Raw genomic sequence first — 18,017 nt, forward strand, 5'->3', positions numbered from 1 at the left:
CTGAACCACTTCAGTAAACAGCACCTTCAAAAATGTATTGCCACTATCTTTTACACAGTTCTAACACAGGGAACTTCAGTTTCAAAAGATCAGAGATTCACATACTCAAATATAGTATTTTTTTTTACTATATTATGAATCACACTGTCTTTTCAATTTACTCAGTAGCCAGAGAGATTACATATATATGACATAAGACATTCTTTCATGTGCATTTAACTGATCTCAAAAACATCTAAAAGCATCACATTGCTGGTGACTCCCCTGCATTGTAGAGTACTAGGTCCTCCTTTCTTAGTGTGTACTTTTACATTACTTAAGGATTCAGCTCAGGTTTGAGCTGTAAAGCACAGCTTTAAAGGGGGTGAGAGAGAAAGGTACAACCAATCTGACGTTGTGCTTCACACATGGGTCTTTTTTCCTGCAATTTTGCTCTAGATGCTTGCTGCACTGAAAACTCCTTCAGTAATCTTGTTTTCTTTTCTGTTCATTGCTGTTAATCTAATAATCGAAGACTACTGCAGCAGAGCAACAAGGTGGGGCTCTGAATTTGTTTTCCTGCACTTGCAAATCAAACTGATATTTCAAGTATGATTCTGTACTTGAAACAAGATGTGGATATGCCATAATGGCAATTCAATTTACTTTTTCACAATAAATTCTAAATTAGCCTTTAGTATGATGTACAAATATGATCTTTCAGAACATTTTTTTTACTATCCTAACATTATCCTAACATTCTAATTAATTATCCTCACATTCTGTCATAAAGTAGATAATTTTAACTTTTTAGACCATTACACCCCCTACATCAGTGAAGCTACTACAATTCACATCAGCTGACTATAAAAGCAGATATATTTGGCTTTCCCTGAGTTGGGCAAATGCTGTGCTGTGTTAACATTGGGTTAACAATTGTTTCCATAATCCCCAAAGCCTTATAAATCCCAGATAATTCACACATATGACACACCTTAAAACAGATCTCATATTTTCAAAATTTTCCTAATCTGAAAAGAGAAATCTAGATCGCTCAGGGGTAAGTTATCAAAACCAAAAAAGGTGTTGAAAATGGAATGAGAAAGGGAAAAATTGTAGAAACTTGTAAAACCTGAGTCTTTCTAGAAGACATAAAAAAGTAGGATGTGTTACTACTATATCTACATCAGTGAAACAATTCTAACATGCAAACAGAAAAGTTACTTTTGACATTACTTTTGACATCTCTGATGTCATGAATATTTCTTCTTTTAAAGGCTTAAGAAACATAATTCATATATGTTTTTATCTCCCTTCTATATAAGCTTTTTTTTTTTTCCCTTCAAAGAGTATATTCTCTTAAAAATGTGGGGAAAAAAAAAAAATTTCTCATTTACTAAAAATTATATTCATTACTAAATCCCTTTCCCCTGCAAAGCCTTGGAGCCCAGTTTATAGATCTACTACTTTTTAGAAGTGTTCCATTTCCAATGCAGTCTGTCACTCATCACAGAACAAGTTAGGTCCTTAATTCTTAAATTACTTAAGTCTTTCATTTCCAGATGGCCCTAAATTATATGAATTCACAGTTTCTTCCTCTTAGTTTTTTGCTCAAAAAGAACAAGCAGAAATCCAAGAAAAAGGGATGAAGATCCAGCAGAATTGTTGTGGCTTATAAACTACTACCCTTTTCTAATATATATGCACATATGCATCATGTGTATATAAAGAAAAACACTTCTCTACAATTTGTATTTGCTGTAAACTATGAGGAATATTCTTGTAGGATTCATAAAAACACTTGATTTTATAGAACCATAGAATAGTTAGTGTTGGAAAGGACCTTAAGATCATCAAGTTCCAACCCCCCTGCCATGGGCAGGGACACCTCGCACTACACCGTATCACCCAAGGCCTCGTCCAACCTGGCCTTGAACACTGCCAGGGATGGAGCATTCACAACCGCCCTGGGCAACCTATTCCAGTGCCTCACCACCCTAACAGGAAAGAATTTTCTTCTTATATCTAACCTAAACTTCCCCTGTTTAAGTTTTAACTCATTACCCCTTGTCCTATCACTACAGTCCCTAATGATGAGTCCCTCCCCAGCATCCCTATAGACCCCCTTCAGATACTGGAAGGCTGCTATGAGGTCTCCACACAGCCTTCTCTTCTCCAGGCTGAACAGCCCCAACTTTCTCAGCCTAAAACTCTTCAGAACTCTAACTCCAGTACAACATGCTAACTGCTGTATTTTATGTACTAAACCATAATCTGGTAGACAAAAAAAAAAAAAAAAAAAATTGAATGCATATTCTAACAGTGCTTCAATGACTGAAATAGAATAGATAAAAGGAAAATGAAAAAATTATTGATTGTCATTACAGAATTTTGAATATCACAACTATCCAATCTATAACTGAAAAAAAGGAACTAAAATCATTCAACTTCATCTTCAACATAGATTTTGAACATATATAAGTTTACTTTCCAGAAGTAAGATTTCATTAGGATTTTTTTTTTTAATATTATTATCTGTGATCTCCTATATTATTTGTCAGAGAAGTATTCTGAATCATAGAGTGGTACTTTTGTGTTGCTAATTTCTGATATGTTAGAAATGGACCTCTGGAATTGTCCAAATTTGGACTGTCTGTGCAGCCTGTCATTAAAAGATATGCTGAAGATGTCTGAGTGACAACCATATTGAATAATTAGCATCCATTTGACTTTCAAATATGCTGTAATGTCTAGAGAGTGTTCTAATAGGTTTACAAGATGTACATACACTTGCTCGTGGGAAAAAAGTAGTGAGAATTAACATATACTGAGCTGACATGCCCACTTACAATTAGGGTGAGCAAGTAAATTAGTATCTGTTTTTTCACACTTATGATCTGACACTTTTAATTGTATATATACTTCTCCTGTGCCATTTCTGAGCATTGAATGTTGTACTTACTCTCTTTCAGTTTACCTAGGAACAAATGATAATACACATACACAAGACTAAGGGAAAACAAATACGATACCACTTCTCAAAAAAACCCCAGACCAAATTAAATATAACTGCACGTAGCTATATGCTATGAAGAAATTACAGAAGACTTTAAAAATACAAAATCTAATGATTATACAGAATCATAGAATCATTTAGGTTGGAAAAGACCACCTAGATCAAGTTCCACCATAAACTTAACACTGTCAACTCAATCACTAAACCATGTCCCTAAGTACCACACTGACATCTCTTTTAATTACCTCCAGGAGTTGTGACTCATACTTCCAGCAGTGTGAGAGGCTGCCCATTTCCCTGGGCAGCCTGTTAGAATTCTTCACAACCCTTGTGGCGAATTTTTTCTTAATATCCGATTTAAACCTTTCCTGGTGCAACTTAAGGCCATTTCCTCTTGTGCTATCACTTCTTACTGGGGAGAAGAGACCAACATGCATTTGCTACAACCTCCTTTCTGATAGTTGCAGAGGGTGATAAGGTCCCCCATGAGCCTTCTCTTCTCCATATTAATTTGATTACTCTTATACCCAGGAAAAAGTTCTATGGTCATATACAATGTGAACAGGGCACAATTAAGATTGCTCAAGTGCCCTAATTGCTTCTCAACACCTTAATGTGCTTGGATAGTCTTTAATTTAACATTGAATTGTTTGGGTTATAATTCTCATTATAATTGCAGCACTCCTGTAACAAAGTTTATTGTAAATTATGAATATGTGATATTAACCATGACTTCAATTTAACATCTCTTTTGTGTGGAAACTACACTGAGAACTGAAGCCAAGTCCCCCCTGATGTAAAGTCACTTACCTTCAGCTGCGTCAACAAAGCTATGCTGACTTAGATGGTAAATTGTTTTGCCAGCTCTAAACACTAACCTATGCAATAACATTGTCCGCATTATGAATAGTAATAAATTTAAATGAGTTACTAGTGTTCTAGCATTGATTTCAAATCTTCAACTCACCTGTTTTGGAGCTACCATTTTATTGCCATTGCATTGAAATCAATGCAACACTCAGGCATATCAAAAACATTATGAATCACTACAGGCATACTGCACACTTGTAAATCATGAAAGAATCATTCAGCATGTAGTTAATGTACTCAAGAGTCTTTTGAAACCACCAAATGCTTGGTCACTGAGCAAATTTTCAACAATTTTCGAAGGGGTGTGTGTTTATAGTAAACACAGTACTTCACTGTTAAATTAGTTAGAATGTAGATGAGAAGGCATCTTTATCACCATTGCCAAGAGGAAACAAAGATGTTTTAGGTTATTTATAAATACTCATGAGAATGTTGCTGTTGGAAAGGCTTACTTAAAGAAATTGAATATAAGAAACATTTTATTTGGTATGATGACTACAGATGGCCACATCAAAGATTTATATAGATAGAAATGATATACAATTGCAGTATGAGATCAAGATTTTAGACAAACTTTTTTTCTTGCTAATAATCTTGATGAACACCACACTAAGTCTAGAAAACAAAGGCTCCAATTCTTTGGTGTAAGTTTTCATTCAGCAATAACACCATGCAAATGCATTCACAATAACAAGCTGGTACATACTTTTCAGAATTGCAATTAAAAGACCTCCTATATTTTAGAACATATTTTTAATTTTGATTAACTAGAAATGGTGCAACCTGTTTAAAAAGTGTCCAACACTCTGGAATATTTTTCAAGAATTTAAATGGATGAAATATTTTTTCTCCAAATATATCAATTTGTATTTCACAATCTATAAATGTATACTTTTATGATTTGATCTCGTTAAGAGACCTGTGGTAATAATTACACCAAAGTACGTAATATTTCAAAAATGAAGAATGACTTAGGATGATTGTACATCCAATGTTTAGGTAACCCAATGTGATGGCTATTAGAAAAATCATTGCTGTCAAAACCCCATTTATTTCCTAACTTCTGTAAATCAAATCTTCTTAAAATGAATCTGCCATAAAAGTGAGGCATCTAAAAGACAGTATCTTAAAAACTTGGCCTTGTGAATGACATTTAATGGATGCATCAAATCAATGATGAAGAACAGTTTCCCATTCCAGAAAAGTAATGGATTATGACTCTGCATTGTGCTTTCACATAATTAAGTCACATCAAGAAAGATTTTTCATATCTCAAGTTACATGAAATTCTCACAAATGAAAGTCCTTAAAAAGTTAAATGTTTTTTTGACAAAAAATTATGAAGCATGAAAACATAAAGTTTTTAATTTTTATAGATATATACCCAATAGAAAAAAAATAATCAGTCACTTTCACTAAAAAGACTAACTGCAGCCATCTTTGGAAGGAAAAAAGTGATGATAATATGTAATTATATACTCCTTATGCCCACCAGATCACTTTTTTCTTTTCTACATCTTCAGAAGCATCGCCATTGTGAAATTCCACCATTAAATTATAACACAATTAGAAACCTACCTTTCTATAAACTGCACAGCTTCCTTTGTGAGTCTCTGCGTAAGGTTCTCATAGGAGAGGGGTTGCTGGATAATCTGATGGTCCCTCATTAAAAAGCAATTCAAGTGGCGAAAACAATAAAAGAAGAAAATCAAAACCACAAGTGAAATGGTGGCTATTAAAAAGCAGTAACCCAGTGCTCGGAAAGGTACACTGAGGAGACCAATGTAATGCACTACTGCCAAAGAGACCAGGGTGATTCCAGTGATTTGGAGTGGGATGACAAGGGATTTCTGAACCCCTTTTAAAAATACACTGCCTTGGCCAGGTTTGCAATCTCTCAAGTTGGTCACAGTAAGCCCATAAAAGTAATCAAATCCATGACTGAGGGGGTGGTGGCAGAAGTCATTGCTTCTTTCACAGTTCATCCCAAGATGCCACTTTCCTACAAAAAGAGAAGGACAGGGTGCATTTTTGTAGTTAAATCATCAAACATATAATGTTCCCTATTCCAAACATGAAACTGTCATTATGTGATATTTTCCCTGCCCGCAAGCATTTACTGTGAGGATGTCTATTTTCTGTCTTCTATCTAATCTCTCTTCATGCCTTCATCAAAGACTTTGTTCCCTGCCTACCTCTCCATTTTAGTGAGAAACAGTTTGGCACAGGTTCTGGTGGAAATCATGAAATTCTGAGTGGGCTAGCAGGTCACTAAAGAGCAACATAGCCCTAACAGATAATTAACTTTGAAAATTAAGCCCTTGTACATATATAGTTAAGCAGTCTTAAGAAAACTGTGGCAGCCACTGCTTTTTTAAGAAAAGACAATATGTAGTAATTAAACATATTTTCCAAAACTTTGCTGGCAAACCATTCACCTTTAACTAGGTTAAAAAAAAAACAAACAACAAAAAAAACCCAAAACAGTAACAGACAGACAAACAGGAGATAAAACAAGAGTAATGAAAATGAAATTTATTATTTAAATGATTGCAAGGTGTCTGAAATGGATAATATACATATATATATAGTGAGGATGATTATTTTACATATAAAATATATATTATATACATATTTATATATAAAATATATATTTTATATATATATTTTATATGGATGTGTATATATATGTAAATAAAAGAAGAAACAATAGTAAAAAGCAAATTACTGCCAAATACTATCTTTCACAGCATTTTGTCTCACTAGGAAACCATTGTATTTCTGCAGTAATGTTGGACACTGACTGACACAAGAAAATGGAGAGTCTGATTTCCATTACAGTAGCATAATCTATTTCATGCTAATGACAGCAAGTATCTAGGTAATTCAATCTATGACTCGGGTACGTCCCTTCATCACATCCTTATGCATCAGTTAGCCCCACAGACCTAACTGTTTCATAGCATTAAATCCAAATGTACAATTAAAAAAGAAAATCAAATTTAGTTAAGCCTATTGACATAAATGATGGCTACAGCTTTATGCTTTTTGGTCTCAGCAAGGAAGTATGTTGAATATTTGACAAACATATCAGCCTTGACAAAACAGATGACAATATGCACTGCTGGGCCAAATTTTATTTATTTTTTTCTGAATCAAATACCTACACATGACCAGCATTATTTTAGGGATCATGATCTTTAAATAAATAAACAAAACTCCCCACAAACCCAGTAAGTCCTCATTCCCATAAGCTAGCCCAAAGACATTTGAAATATTTTGTTCTAGAGACTTCAGGATACAGGTGGTAGAAAGTACATAACAAGCAAAAAGGACAAATAGAATTTTTCCCTTTCCTGCAGCATCGCAGCTTTTACACATCTGTAAGAAAAAATCCTGACACAGGCAGTCCTGAGCATCTTGGGGATCTAGAGAGCAGCACATTGACCTGCACTTCTTCCTTTGGCAAAGACAAATGCAGATACTGCATACCAAAGAGAGTGAGGACGGGGATCAGTTCTGATTTTTTGAGATAGTGCCTTGCAAATGGGATCAATGTAATTATTTCCCTTTTACAGCAAAGGTGAATTTAAACACAACAGAAATCTTGAACCTGAGTGTTTAATTGACTCCACTTCTCCTTGTGTATATCTTGATGGTCTTAGGTTAGAAATGCCTTCAGTAGGTTACAGATGCAGCTATAAAAGCATTTTCAGGTCCTCCTATGTGCCAGTGAAATGCAGGTGTTCATAGCTTTCTCATCCCATCAGAAATTTTCCCTCTTAACTGTCAGATACCGCCTCACCTGAGGAGGAAATCTGCTTTCTGTGGGCAGAATGGCTATCATCACTACTTTTGATGTGGTCCAGTGAGCGTTTCTGTGACTAATTACAAAACCAGAAATGCACGCCACTGTACTGAATTTTCAGATGTTAGAATGGTGCCATAACAGGCTAGCCAAGGCTGCAATTCTGAATTTCATTCCTGGCAAGCAAGGATACAGATTTTGCTAGGATGTAACAATTCTTACCAAGTTAGGTAACGGAAATAAAGTTAGAGATTTATAACCACAAACCACAAACACAAATGATCTTAAAGTATGGGGTTTTTTTTCTCTGTTATTTCTTAATCTCAAATCACTTATAATTCAGTAAAAAATAAGAAAAAGAAACCATATCAACTTAAGCATACTTTCAAAGTCATTTATTATGATACAAAGATGTTTGTTTAAACTAGATCTCAATAAAAGTAGACACTGCAAGCTAGGACAGAAGAATCTGGCAACAACAAATTAGGACAGGGGAAAATATAGGAGCTGTTATTTCAAAAGCGTTTTAGCAAGCACAACAAACTGTTCAATGTCAAGATGAACTTGGGTCTCAAAAAAAGATTTGTTGAGAAGCAACTTAAGCCAAACAAAGCAGACAGCAGGTTAGCTGGGAAAAGCACAGAAGCACTGGCTAAAATTATGTCCGCAGCTGTGATGGAAAAACGCAATTGCCATTCTCAACTGGCTGGCGAGGTAGAGGGTTTTGATAAATGCTGTGCTACTCTGAAAAAGCAAGTGATGACTGGGCCCACAATACATGTTTTGTTTCATTCCTTATGACAACAACTGCTGTCTTGAGCTAGTGTTTCAACAGATTATTGTAATGTGCTTTACACTCTGGGGCCTTTGTGAATCTGAGGGCAGTGCAAAACTCTCTCACCTCCTTGTCAAGTGAAGCTTCATAGCATGGACACTTCAGACAAGCATCATACACATTTCAGCAGATTCCAGCAAGCTTTTGAGTGAGATTTATGCTGTTAATTGTAAATTATTTGTACCTGAATAATTTGAAATCTTTTTTTTTCTCCTTTGGCCCCAAATAAGGCTTCTACAGAGCAAGAGCGATGCAATGAAAGGCACATGGAAAGGACGTCAAGTCCTATTCAGCCAAGAAACTTCATTTGGAACTCAGTTTTTCAGAACCCAGACTGCTGGAGAAGCTGCAAAAAAATCAATGTTTCCCCTTTACTTTTCCTTCAGACAGTTGAAAGGGGAGCATTATGAAGACTGAGTTGTATATAATGATATAGTTCTGCTCTTCAGATAAATCGTAAGATGGAAGATGCAGAGCAAGATCCAAAAAGAAATATTTTATGTGCTCAAAGTAATATATATACATGAAGTACACAGCAATAATAAGTATTAAGCATATATTGTTAATATAGTCACTTTTTAAGCTGTTCCATTAATTGTGCTCCATAGACTCTCACAATTTTGTATTGGACACATCGCTACTGTGATGTGTCCAAATATTACAACAACTCATTCTGGAGGAAAGATACAAGTCTCAGTTTATGCATTATTATTTTAAACTTTGGAGACAAGATACATAGGTGGATTTTAAAGTTCTCTGGATGCTGGACAACACACTGGATATATATATACATAATATACTGGATAACAGTAGTGAGGAAAAGCTAACTGTAATTGAGTATAGTAGTAGTTAAAAAAATATCCATCTACTTTCAGTAGAATTTTTGCATTATAAATAGTTATTTCCTATAAAACATCAACAGTTCTTGCTAATCCCTGAGATCCTTAACTGGTGAAAATTACATATGCAATGCATCTACCTGTTTTGAGAAAACTTGATTTTGTTACAGATCTTCTGACTGTGTCTCTTCCTGCCAGATCTATTGGATGTCATCTTCTTTGTGTCACAGGGGAAAAACAATGAGGTAAAAAAGTGCATATATAAAATAGATTCATAGCTAAAATATATCTCAGGATGTACCAAGCAAGAAGCATATATGCGGAGACATGGAGAAAATTAAAAAGAAGAAATGAAAATGCATTTAGGGAAGAAAAAAGTGCCCTTGGAGAGTAAAGGGGAGAGAAATTTAGGGAAAAAAAAAAAAGGAACTGACAATACAGACTTGAGGAACTGAAAGGCTTCAAATTACCCTTATGCCAGTCCTTCAGTGGTGAAGGATTTGACAATTAATTGTTTCGGAATTGCTGAGTTAGACTGAAACAAGCAAAGACTCCCTGACCTAGACCAAATATGATGTGATAAGAATACCAGCAGAGAGAGAAAATGGCCTGGCTGGGAATCAGAGTCTGCCTATCTAGTCTTCAAATCTACATAATTTTTCTTTTTGTCATTTACACATGCTTTATCCTTAATTTTAATGCACTTCTTGATTTTTAGAAGCCTTCATTATACTCTAAGGATATGTTAATATTACATCTTATGGTTTCACAGCTATCATTCAGGCCACTTGGAAGAACTGTTCATTAAGCATCATGGAGATAACTTCTGGAGATCTAAGCGGCAAGCTGTCATGTTGCAGTGAAAGTAGTTAAAAAAAGAACATTAACTAGGTCAGCCCCAGAAAATGAGTTGTATTACAGTGCTTTTTGCAAACAGAAAAATGATTTCTTTGCAGTTTTTAATTGAATATGGAGCAATAGGAATTAACTCCATGATGAACATGACAAATTATGAATGGCTTTTTTACACTATGATTCAAATACACCTGCACTAAATATACTTCTGCTAAGATTTTCTGGGTTTATATTTTGACTCTGTCAAAACATCAAGGTAGTTTATACTTTCTCAGACTGTGGAATCGCTAAGTAGGATTTTTAGTTACAAACATCAGTACTGGCTAGCTACATCATACAGATATTTTTAAACAGTGATATGAATTGCTAGCCATACTAAATACACTGATTTTTTTAAACAAAAACTACTCCCAAAATTGCAAGCTCCTATTACAATTGAAAATCAAATTGGGTAAAATTAGGTACATCAATCATCTAAATTAATGTAGTAACATTCCGGTATGATGTTCTCTAAACAACTATTTCCTGGTAATTACTTGACAGAAATACATTATGTAATAGAAGTTGTATTTCACAAAAATATTCTAAAATGTAAGCAGTGTGGAATAAGTCCATGGCCAAATTACAAAAAAGCCTCCCAACATTATTTAAATGTTATACCTTTATGATACTAATTCCAATTCAATTTATTATTAATCTAATGGTATTCCTTTTACTCATCACTGGATATTTATGCTGCAGTTAGTTCTCTGAACTATTTTTATAATGAGAGAGAAACACATTTTTATATTAGACATCTACCACAGGATGAACTAAATTTCCTAGAAATGGCACTAAGAAGAGAATCCAGACGGTTAGTGTACATACTACATCATCTACTTTATGGATATTTGAAAACTGGTGAAATGAATCCCACCACTGCGCTGACTTGTACCCTGCAACTGATCCCTTATTGTCTCTCTGTTGTAATCAAACTCCTATTTGCACTGAAAACTTTCCAAGAGCTTGACTAATTTTCAATTTGTTCATCATGTTTCTTCAGTACCTTGCATGATGAGACTGTAACTACAGAAGTGAATTAGACATACTTACCTGATTAGTGCTTCACATATGCATGGGAATGTGATCAGCTCTGTGCCAGAAAAATAAATTCATTATGCTGTGGGGGAAAAAAGCTTAATGCAGATACTTAATGGCCTATATGGAAAGCTAATGTTCTTTTGATTGGAATGAATGAAAAATAATTCTGTATATGTGTGCAATTTTACCTATTAAAGCAGTTGCATAACCTCTCTCCTTCAGGAGTCTGGAAAAAGTTATTTCTTCAGAAGGAAGTCCCCCAGAAGAGGCAGAAAATAAGAAGACACCAACTCGTGAGAAGGCAGCCATTCCTAAGTACAATGAAAATGAATGAGACTTGGTTGATATAGTGAAACAATTCCCATTCATTCTTTCTGCATGCACTATTTTGCTTTAGCTGGTATCACTTAGATTACATACTGCCACCAGACACTAAATGTTGCAAGTGGCAGATACAATCATCCATTTAGCTGAGCAAGGTCTTTCCTGCATCGACATCGGAAATTAAGAAGCGGAGAGAAAAATTCTCTGCTTATAGTCGTGGAGCCAGCCATCACATAAAAAGCTACAGCCCCTTCTGTACATGTTCTAAGGTATAATATATCTGAAAAAAGTTGAGCTTGCATAATTCAGTTTTCTTGTACCTGAGGAAGGAATGGAGCTGAGAATGAAGCAAGATCACTCCCACGTTCTACTCTCAGAACTTCGACTATCCTCATGCGTGGTTTTCTACAAGACTTTAAGGTTATTTGAAAGAAAGCAGTTGAAATAGGGCACTCTTACAGTTGAGCATGTAAGTAACATGAGGTGAAAAAAGAGCAAGAGAGAGTCTGATTCTGGAAATAGAGTGGCTAAGGCACTCGGCTTTGGTAGGATAGGACCAGTGCTGCAACAGTATGAAGGCCCATGATTCAAAGCACACAGAGTGCATTAAAGAAGCATAAGGTATCAGCTAACAAGACAACATCTAAATAAGGCACAGTGATTTCTACATTATATGCTGAGAGTCTGAGGAACATAAACTTGAGCTTATAAACTACTCTTAGGATGAGGAACTTGAGAGCTCAGGTTCATGAAAATTAGATTACTAGGATTCCAGATGAGAGCTGGGTCCAAGTATAGACAGAAAGAACACAGAATATCTATGCAAATCTGTGCAGATGCATCTCCAGGAAGTCTGAATTATGCAACTGTATGATTTCAGTGCCAAAGTTACATGACTGATGTAGACAACCAGACTCTTCCCTCTGGTATCCCTTGTGGTTAGATAAGAAAAAGACTTGTTTGACTGGTTTATTAAAGAGAGCTCAACTTATCCGCCAAATACTGACTTCAGTTTTTCACCCCAGCTAGCTTTATTGATCAACATTTTAGGTAGTTTTAGTCACCTATACATATCGATATTTTACTTATTACATATTTATTCATATTTATTTTTTATGCACTTCAATGTCTGGTAACTGAAATCAGTGTAATTCCCTGAAGGTACCAGAATGAGAGAACTATGATTTTTTTTTTATATATTTTTTTTTATTGCTGCCTTTGTCTGGGGGTGTCTCTCATCAAATACTGCATTTTGGAATATTTTTCTTCAGCTCTATTAGCAGGATTTTTAGATTTCTAACATTTTTTTCCACATCATGATTCTAGAATCTTCTAGATAAAATAACCCTTTATTAGTATTCATTGACGTTTGGAAATAGTCCACATTTAGCAATTTAGTCATTTAATTAAGACAAAGAAAATTTTTGTACAAACATGGAAATAATCTGGTTTACCAGAGAGTTAAGAAACAAATCAGTTCAAATGCTATTTTTTTTGGAAATAAGAACACGGGTCGTAATGGAAAGTGACCTGTGGCTTTACCTACAGTAAATATTAATAGCAATTTAGCTGTAACAGGTAAATTTTCCTTTGCAGCTGAATGTAACAGAAAATTTTGCAAGTTATATTAGCTAGCACTTTTGCAGAAGCTTGTTACTTGATTTGAATGAGCACAAATGTATCAAGTAGGCTCCAGAGTCTTGCTTTGCTTTCACTCCCAGAAGGAAGGACAGGATGTTTTATCACTAATGAACAAGTGATCTGATTAATGTATAATGATCCTTGCTAAAAATGATGTTAAGGGAATGTTAAAGTTGCATGGCTAAGCACTGAGGGGCTCAGTCCCAGCACACTAAAATAGACTGGATCTTCACTTCCTCAACTGGGCTTTGGATCAGGTAATTTAAAAGCATACATTCATGGGGTACTTCACACTGTGTATGCATAGATATGGAACAAAAATACTTAGAAGGGAGAGTTTTTTTTTTCTTTCGTCTTCCCAGTATTACGGGCTGCTAGAACATCTTAAGGAATATCCAACATACACTCCAACACCCTCACCTCCTCCACCCCCTGCCACCCTGAAAAAAAATAACAACTTGTCTAAATCAAAAAATTTTCTAGAAACAGAAATGTCTGAGCAGAAGGATTTACACCAGGTTTTCCATTGTGTCTTTCTAGATGAATCTCTGTGATGCTTAACAGTTAGGTTGCCCTCAGATATCCTGGGAGCAGCCTGAACATGACTGGGGAGGCAGACAGGGAGGTCATTTGGAAGGTGGAGGAAATCAATGGAATTTGTCTGCTCCTTACATTAAAAAAAGACAATCAGATTTTTTCCTCACTATTTTAAAAATCTTTTTCCCAGTAAAAAGGGGCTTTATTTTTGTGTTAACTTATCTGAAATGTGAGAATTTCCCATATATATATGGAAGATTTGAAATGCTGACCAGCTTCACTGAGCTTTATTGGTCACTGAAATAAGTACCTAATCAAGTAATGATAAAGATAGGAAGAAAAGCCAGTGAAGAAAATGCATACATTTACTACAAATAAAATATTACATTTACATATAAAGCAATGAAATTTTACCTGATCTGATAGGATATCGCCCAGTCAGGAAAGCAGCCCTACTCGGAGTACAAAGTGGGGATGCTGCTATGTGATGAGTAAGTGTCACTCCTTCCTCTGCGAGCCTGTCAATATTAGGGGTTCTAGAAAAACATAAGCAGGAAAGACAACAAAAGAATACACAAAGATAATTATTTGGAAATGGGCATGGCAAGATCAAGGCATCTGAAATAAAATACTATCAGGAAAATCAAGTTAAGATTTATTGTATGCAAATTATCAAAACCATGGTAGGGTTGCAATTCTAAATACTATTGTGTCAAATATTTTTACATTAGGTGTTAGGTACATTAACACCTGTTTTAATGAATTTATTGAGTACAGCATGAAGATGAAGGAAAGAAAGATCAGCACTTTATTTATGATTGGCTAGTGACAAGCTTTGCTTAACTCACGAATGCTTCAAAATACGCTTATAGTACTTGTGTCATGTGTATTTTAAACTACAATTGTTGATTATACTTTGCTTCCCTAGATCTACCCTTATTTTGTTGGTTGCTCAATTCTCTGTTTATAATGCAACTTTTCAGCAGGATAAATAAAACAGATAAGTCTTCTTGTTAAGAAAAGAAAACAAAGATTAAATATGCTGTTCTCCAGAAAGGATATTAACTTTGCTTACCTATAAAGAACTAATGAAATCTCTGAATGTTTTGGGGTTTTAACTTTACAAATCCATAGAAAAACTAAAATAAAGCTCTGACTCCCTCACCTGTATCATCATACCTTAATGTTCTGTTCCCATAACATCCTAGGTCTCCAATACCAAGATCATCAGCCATCAGTAAAATGAGACTGGGACTTGAAGCACTGTATGCTTCAACACTGTTTATGGCACACTGGCAAATTAGTAGAAATAAAAGGAGTCTCATCTTCTTCCTGGTGCATAAGAAGAGGTGGAATACATAATAGTTGAGACTTTTTTTAAATTTTACTGTTAATCAAATTTAGTCCTATTATTTATTGCTCTGGACTGTATATTAGAAGAAAAAAAAATAGCCTGGAGATTTTTATATGGCTTTTTTTTTTTTTTCTGAAGAGTTTTTTTTAACATTATTTTCTCTGTTATATTTCTTAAAAATTAAAATACATCTTTTAGTATATAGATAATTTTTCCTTTCACCCCTTTACACAGATGAATCCTTTATATAAAGATGAACACAGAATTAGTCACAACCTCAGTAACAATACTTTTGCATACAGAGATGCACTATACAGCAGTAAATATGACAGCAAATAATTTATTTATTTTTTTTAGGTATAAATGTGATTTAGGGAACACAGAAACTGAAATCTTTTAGGACCAAAATTTCCAAGGTTCATTGCAGGAAAAACAAAGAAAAAAAAAACAACAAAAAAATGTTCATCAATTCTGCTACCAACGTAAATGACTGAATATCTTGTCAACAAAGGGAAAAAAAAACAACAACCCAGCTCTAGTTTCTTGACAGGAATAAGTACTATCCAAAAGGAAATGAAGACATACATTACGAAATTACTGAAAAGAATGTTCAAGAAAAAGCTCTTTGCAGATATTTTTAATACCAGGGCCTGTAGCAAAATTATGTAAAAATATTTTATATCACAATGTTCAATAAAAAATGCTCATGCTATATCCAACTTAAAACAGGAAGAAGAATGTATTGTACACAATACTACACACCATCTTTTATGATAAGAGCACAGTCTATTAGTATTTTAGCTAAGCAGGGACTTGTCATATCTCTGTTTTAAACTGCATCAAGTATGCTCTGGCTGCAATTGAGTGCCTCTAGGCTGTGAAGGATTGTATCAGGTATACACATCAAAAAAGAACAGAGACTCACTCTCCTTTGCCTCTAGTAATACTTCCATCATTTCTGGATGCAGGCAGTCTTTTTCAAATGCAGATGAGACATGAGTCACGCCTGCACCCTGGATTATGCTGGGACAAGAAGGAAAGGGGAGGAAACCAGGACTGAGGTGGAAATTTGAAAGTAAAAGAGTAGAAAAGGAAACTAGAAACAAGAACTTCGACAGAGAATGGGGACAGCAGGTCAAGAAATGAAAAACTTGTAAATCAGTGAGTTACGGTAGATAAAAGTAACAGAGGGAAGATAAGAGAGAAGAAGCCAGGACTAGAAGAGCTGGTGCAGACTAGACATCAAGAGAGATGCATTCATGTATCAGTGAGGTGTGGTGGTTAAAAGTATCTGTGGAGAAGATGAAGTAGTCAGAACTAGAAGAGCTTGCACTGACTTGAACAAAGAGCAAGAAGGAAAGCCTGAGGCCCAGCTGGAATGAGAATTGCAGGCTGAAATTAGGAGAAATGGTAGAGGGTTTAAGAAACTGGAAGGGACAGGATGACAGTGGATAGGAAAACAAATTCAGGAAACAGGTGACAGTAATGGGAGTATCTGGGATGAAATAGATGAGGAGCTATGATTATGGCAGATGAAGAGAACTGACTGGAAAGAGCCTGGGCAGTCTGGGACTGATGCAAGTCGAAATAGTGGGGATCAACCAATAAACTGGGACTCTTACTACTTGTTTTCATACAGATAAAACACTAATAAGTATATTAGCTGATTTTTACTGCTTAATATATGCTTTTTAACCCATTGACCTTGCTTTGATGACAACATTTCTGGTTTGGATTTCAGTGAGCAGCACCTAAAGATCGATTCCAGCCTTATCACTGTGGCAACAGTTCATTACCTGGGTTATTCCATGGGAAGCAATCTACTTTGTTTCAGATTTGGAAAATACATACACAAACTTTAAGACTAAATCACTAAATGCAGTTCTGCTTGGTGGGATGCATCTAACCAACCCTCCATCCAATTACCATATTAATGAAGCTGTGTAGCACCTGCCACACTGCAGACATAATCTGCACAGTAGGTTCAGCTTTCTTCCCTGAAAGGATAAATGTGATTTTCTTCCCACGCACTGCAGAGAACAGCTAGCACCCTGACCCCATAGGACAGGAACAACCTGCTGCCAGACCTTTAGCTCCTACTCCACTATTCAGACTGCAAGGGTCTCAAGGCCCATGGTAATAGGGATGCTGAAAAGGGTGACATGTATGTCAGTGACATATATAGAATTGCGCTGATGCTCGCAGGACATGCACATTTATTTAATAGAATTATTGAGTGTCCTCAGTTTTATTGCAGGCTTCACATCTGAATAAAACCTAGAAATATATGCTCCTGCCACTAATAAAACCATCATTTTAAAAGCACAAAGCTATCTGGTTTTGAAAGTTTTCCAAACAACAATTCCAAGGTTTAATTCAACTGGTACAAACAAATTATCCTGTGTTTTAATTAGGAGGTATGGAACTATGGTGAGCAGTCTTTTTGAATATGTGTGGGGTCTTTAGCCACTAATGAACAAAGCAAATTAATTTTCCTTTTACTGAGCAAAGTTACTGTTGGAAACCAAAGTAGCAGCTGTATTTTATTTTACAGAATGAAAGCAATCTAAAAAATGAGTGAAATATCTTCAAAATTAGCTGACTACAATTTATATGAATTTTAAAGAGATTTCAAGTCTGCATAGAGATATGAGAGGAAAATACCTAAGAAACTTTATCACCTTGCTCAAACTTTACAATCTTTAGCTGTATATGCTATACATATACATAGTGAAAAATAATATTTTAAATAAACATTCTGTCATAGTTTAAGCCCAGCCAGACAGCTTTTCACTCACTCCTCCCCCTTCTTACTCTCCCCATACTCCTGGAGGGACGGAGAGGAGAATCAGAAAGAATACAACTCCCATGGGTTGAGA

The 18,017-nt window shown here is 35.3% G+C and overlaps 1 protein-coding gene across 7 annotated transcripts in view; it reads right to left on the reverse strand.

Annotated features, from left to right (window-relative positions):
* Window positions 1-18,017, reverse strand: part of STS (steroid sulfatase) — a 102,716-nt gene that overhangs the window by 65,807 nt on the left and 18,892 nt on the right. For 5 of the 7 annotated variants that reach the window (XR_009727390.1, XM_061366506.1, XM_061366508.1 and 2 more), the window contains 4 exons: window positions 14,964-15,116; window positions 14,199-14,320; window positions 11,471-11,593; window positions 5,444-5,867 (listed from right to left, as the gene is read on the reverse strand). Coding sequence is in view for 6 of the 7 variants with exons in the window: in XM_061366506.1 (XP_061222490.1) it covers window positions 5,444-5,867; window positions 11,471-11,593; window positions 14,199-14,320; window positions 14,964-15,116 (822 nt within the window). In the remaining variant the exon portion in view is untranslated. Of the gene's footprint in view, window positions 1-5,443; window positions 5,868-11,470; window positions 11,594-14,198; window positions 14,321-14,718; window positions 14,774-14,963; window positions 15,117-18,017 lie in introns of those variants that run through there. The other 2 variants (XM_061366511.1, XM_061366510.1) reach the window with 2 other exon arrangements.

The sequence above is a fragment of the Neopsephotus bourkii genome, unplaced genomic scaffold (assembly GCF_033783945.1).
Source record: "Neopsephotus bourkii isolate Nb327-2 ecotype Australia unplaced genomic scaffold, CSIRO-AGI_Nbou_v1 NB_1346, whole genome shotgun sequence".
NCBI lineage: Eukaryota > Metazoa > Chordata > Aves > Psittaciformes > Psittacidae > Neopsephotus > Neopsephotus bourkii.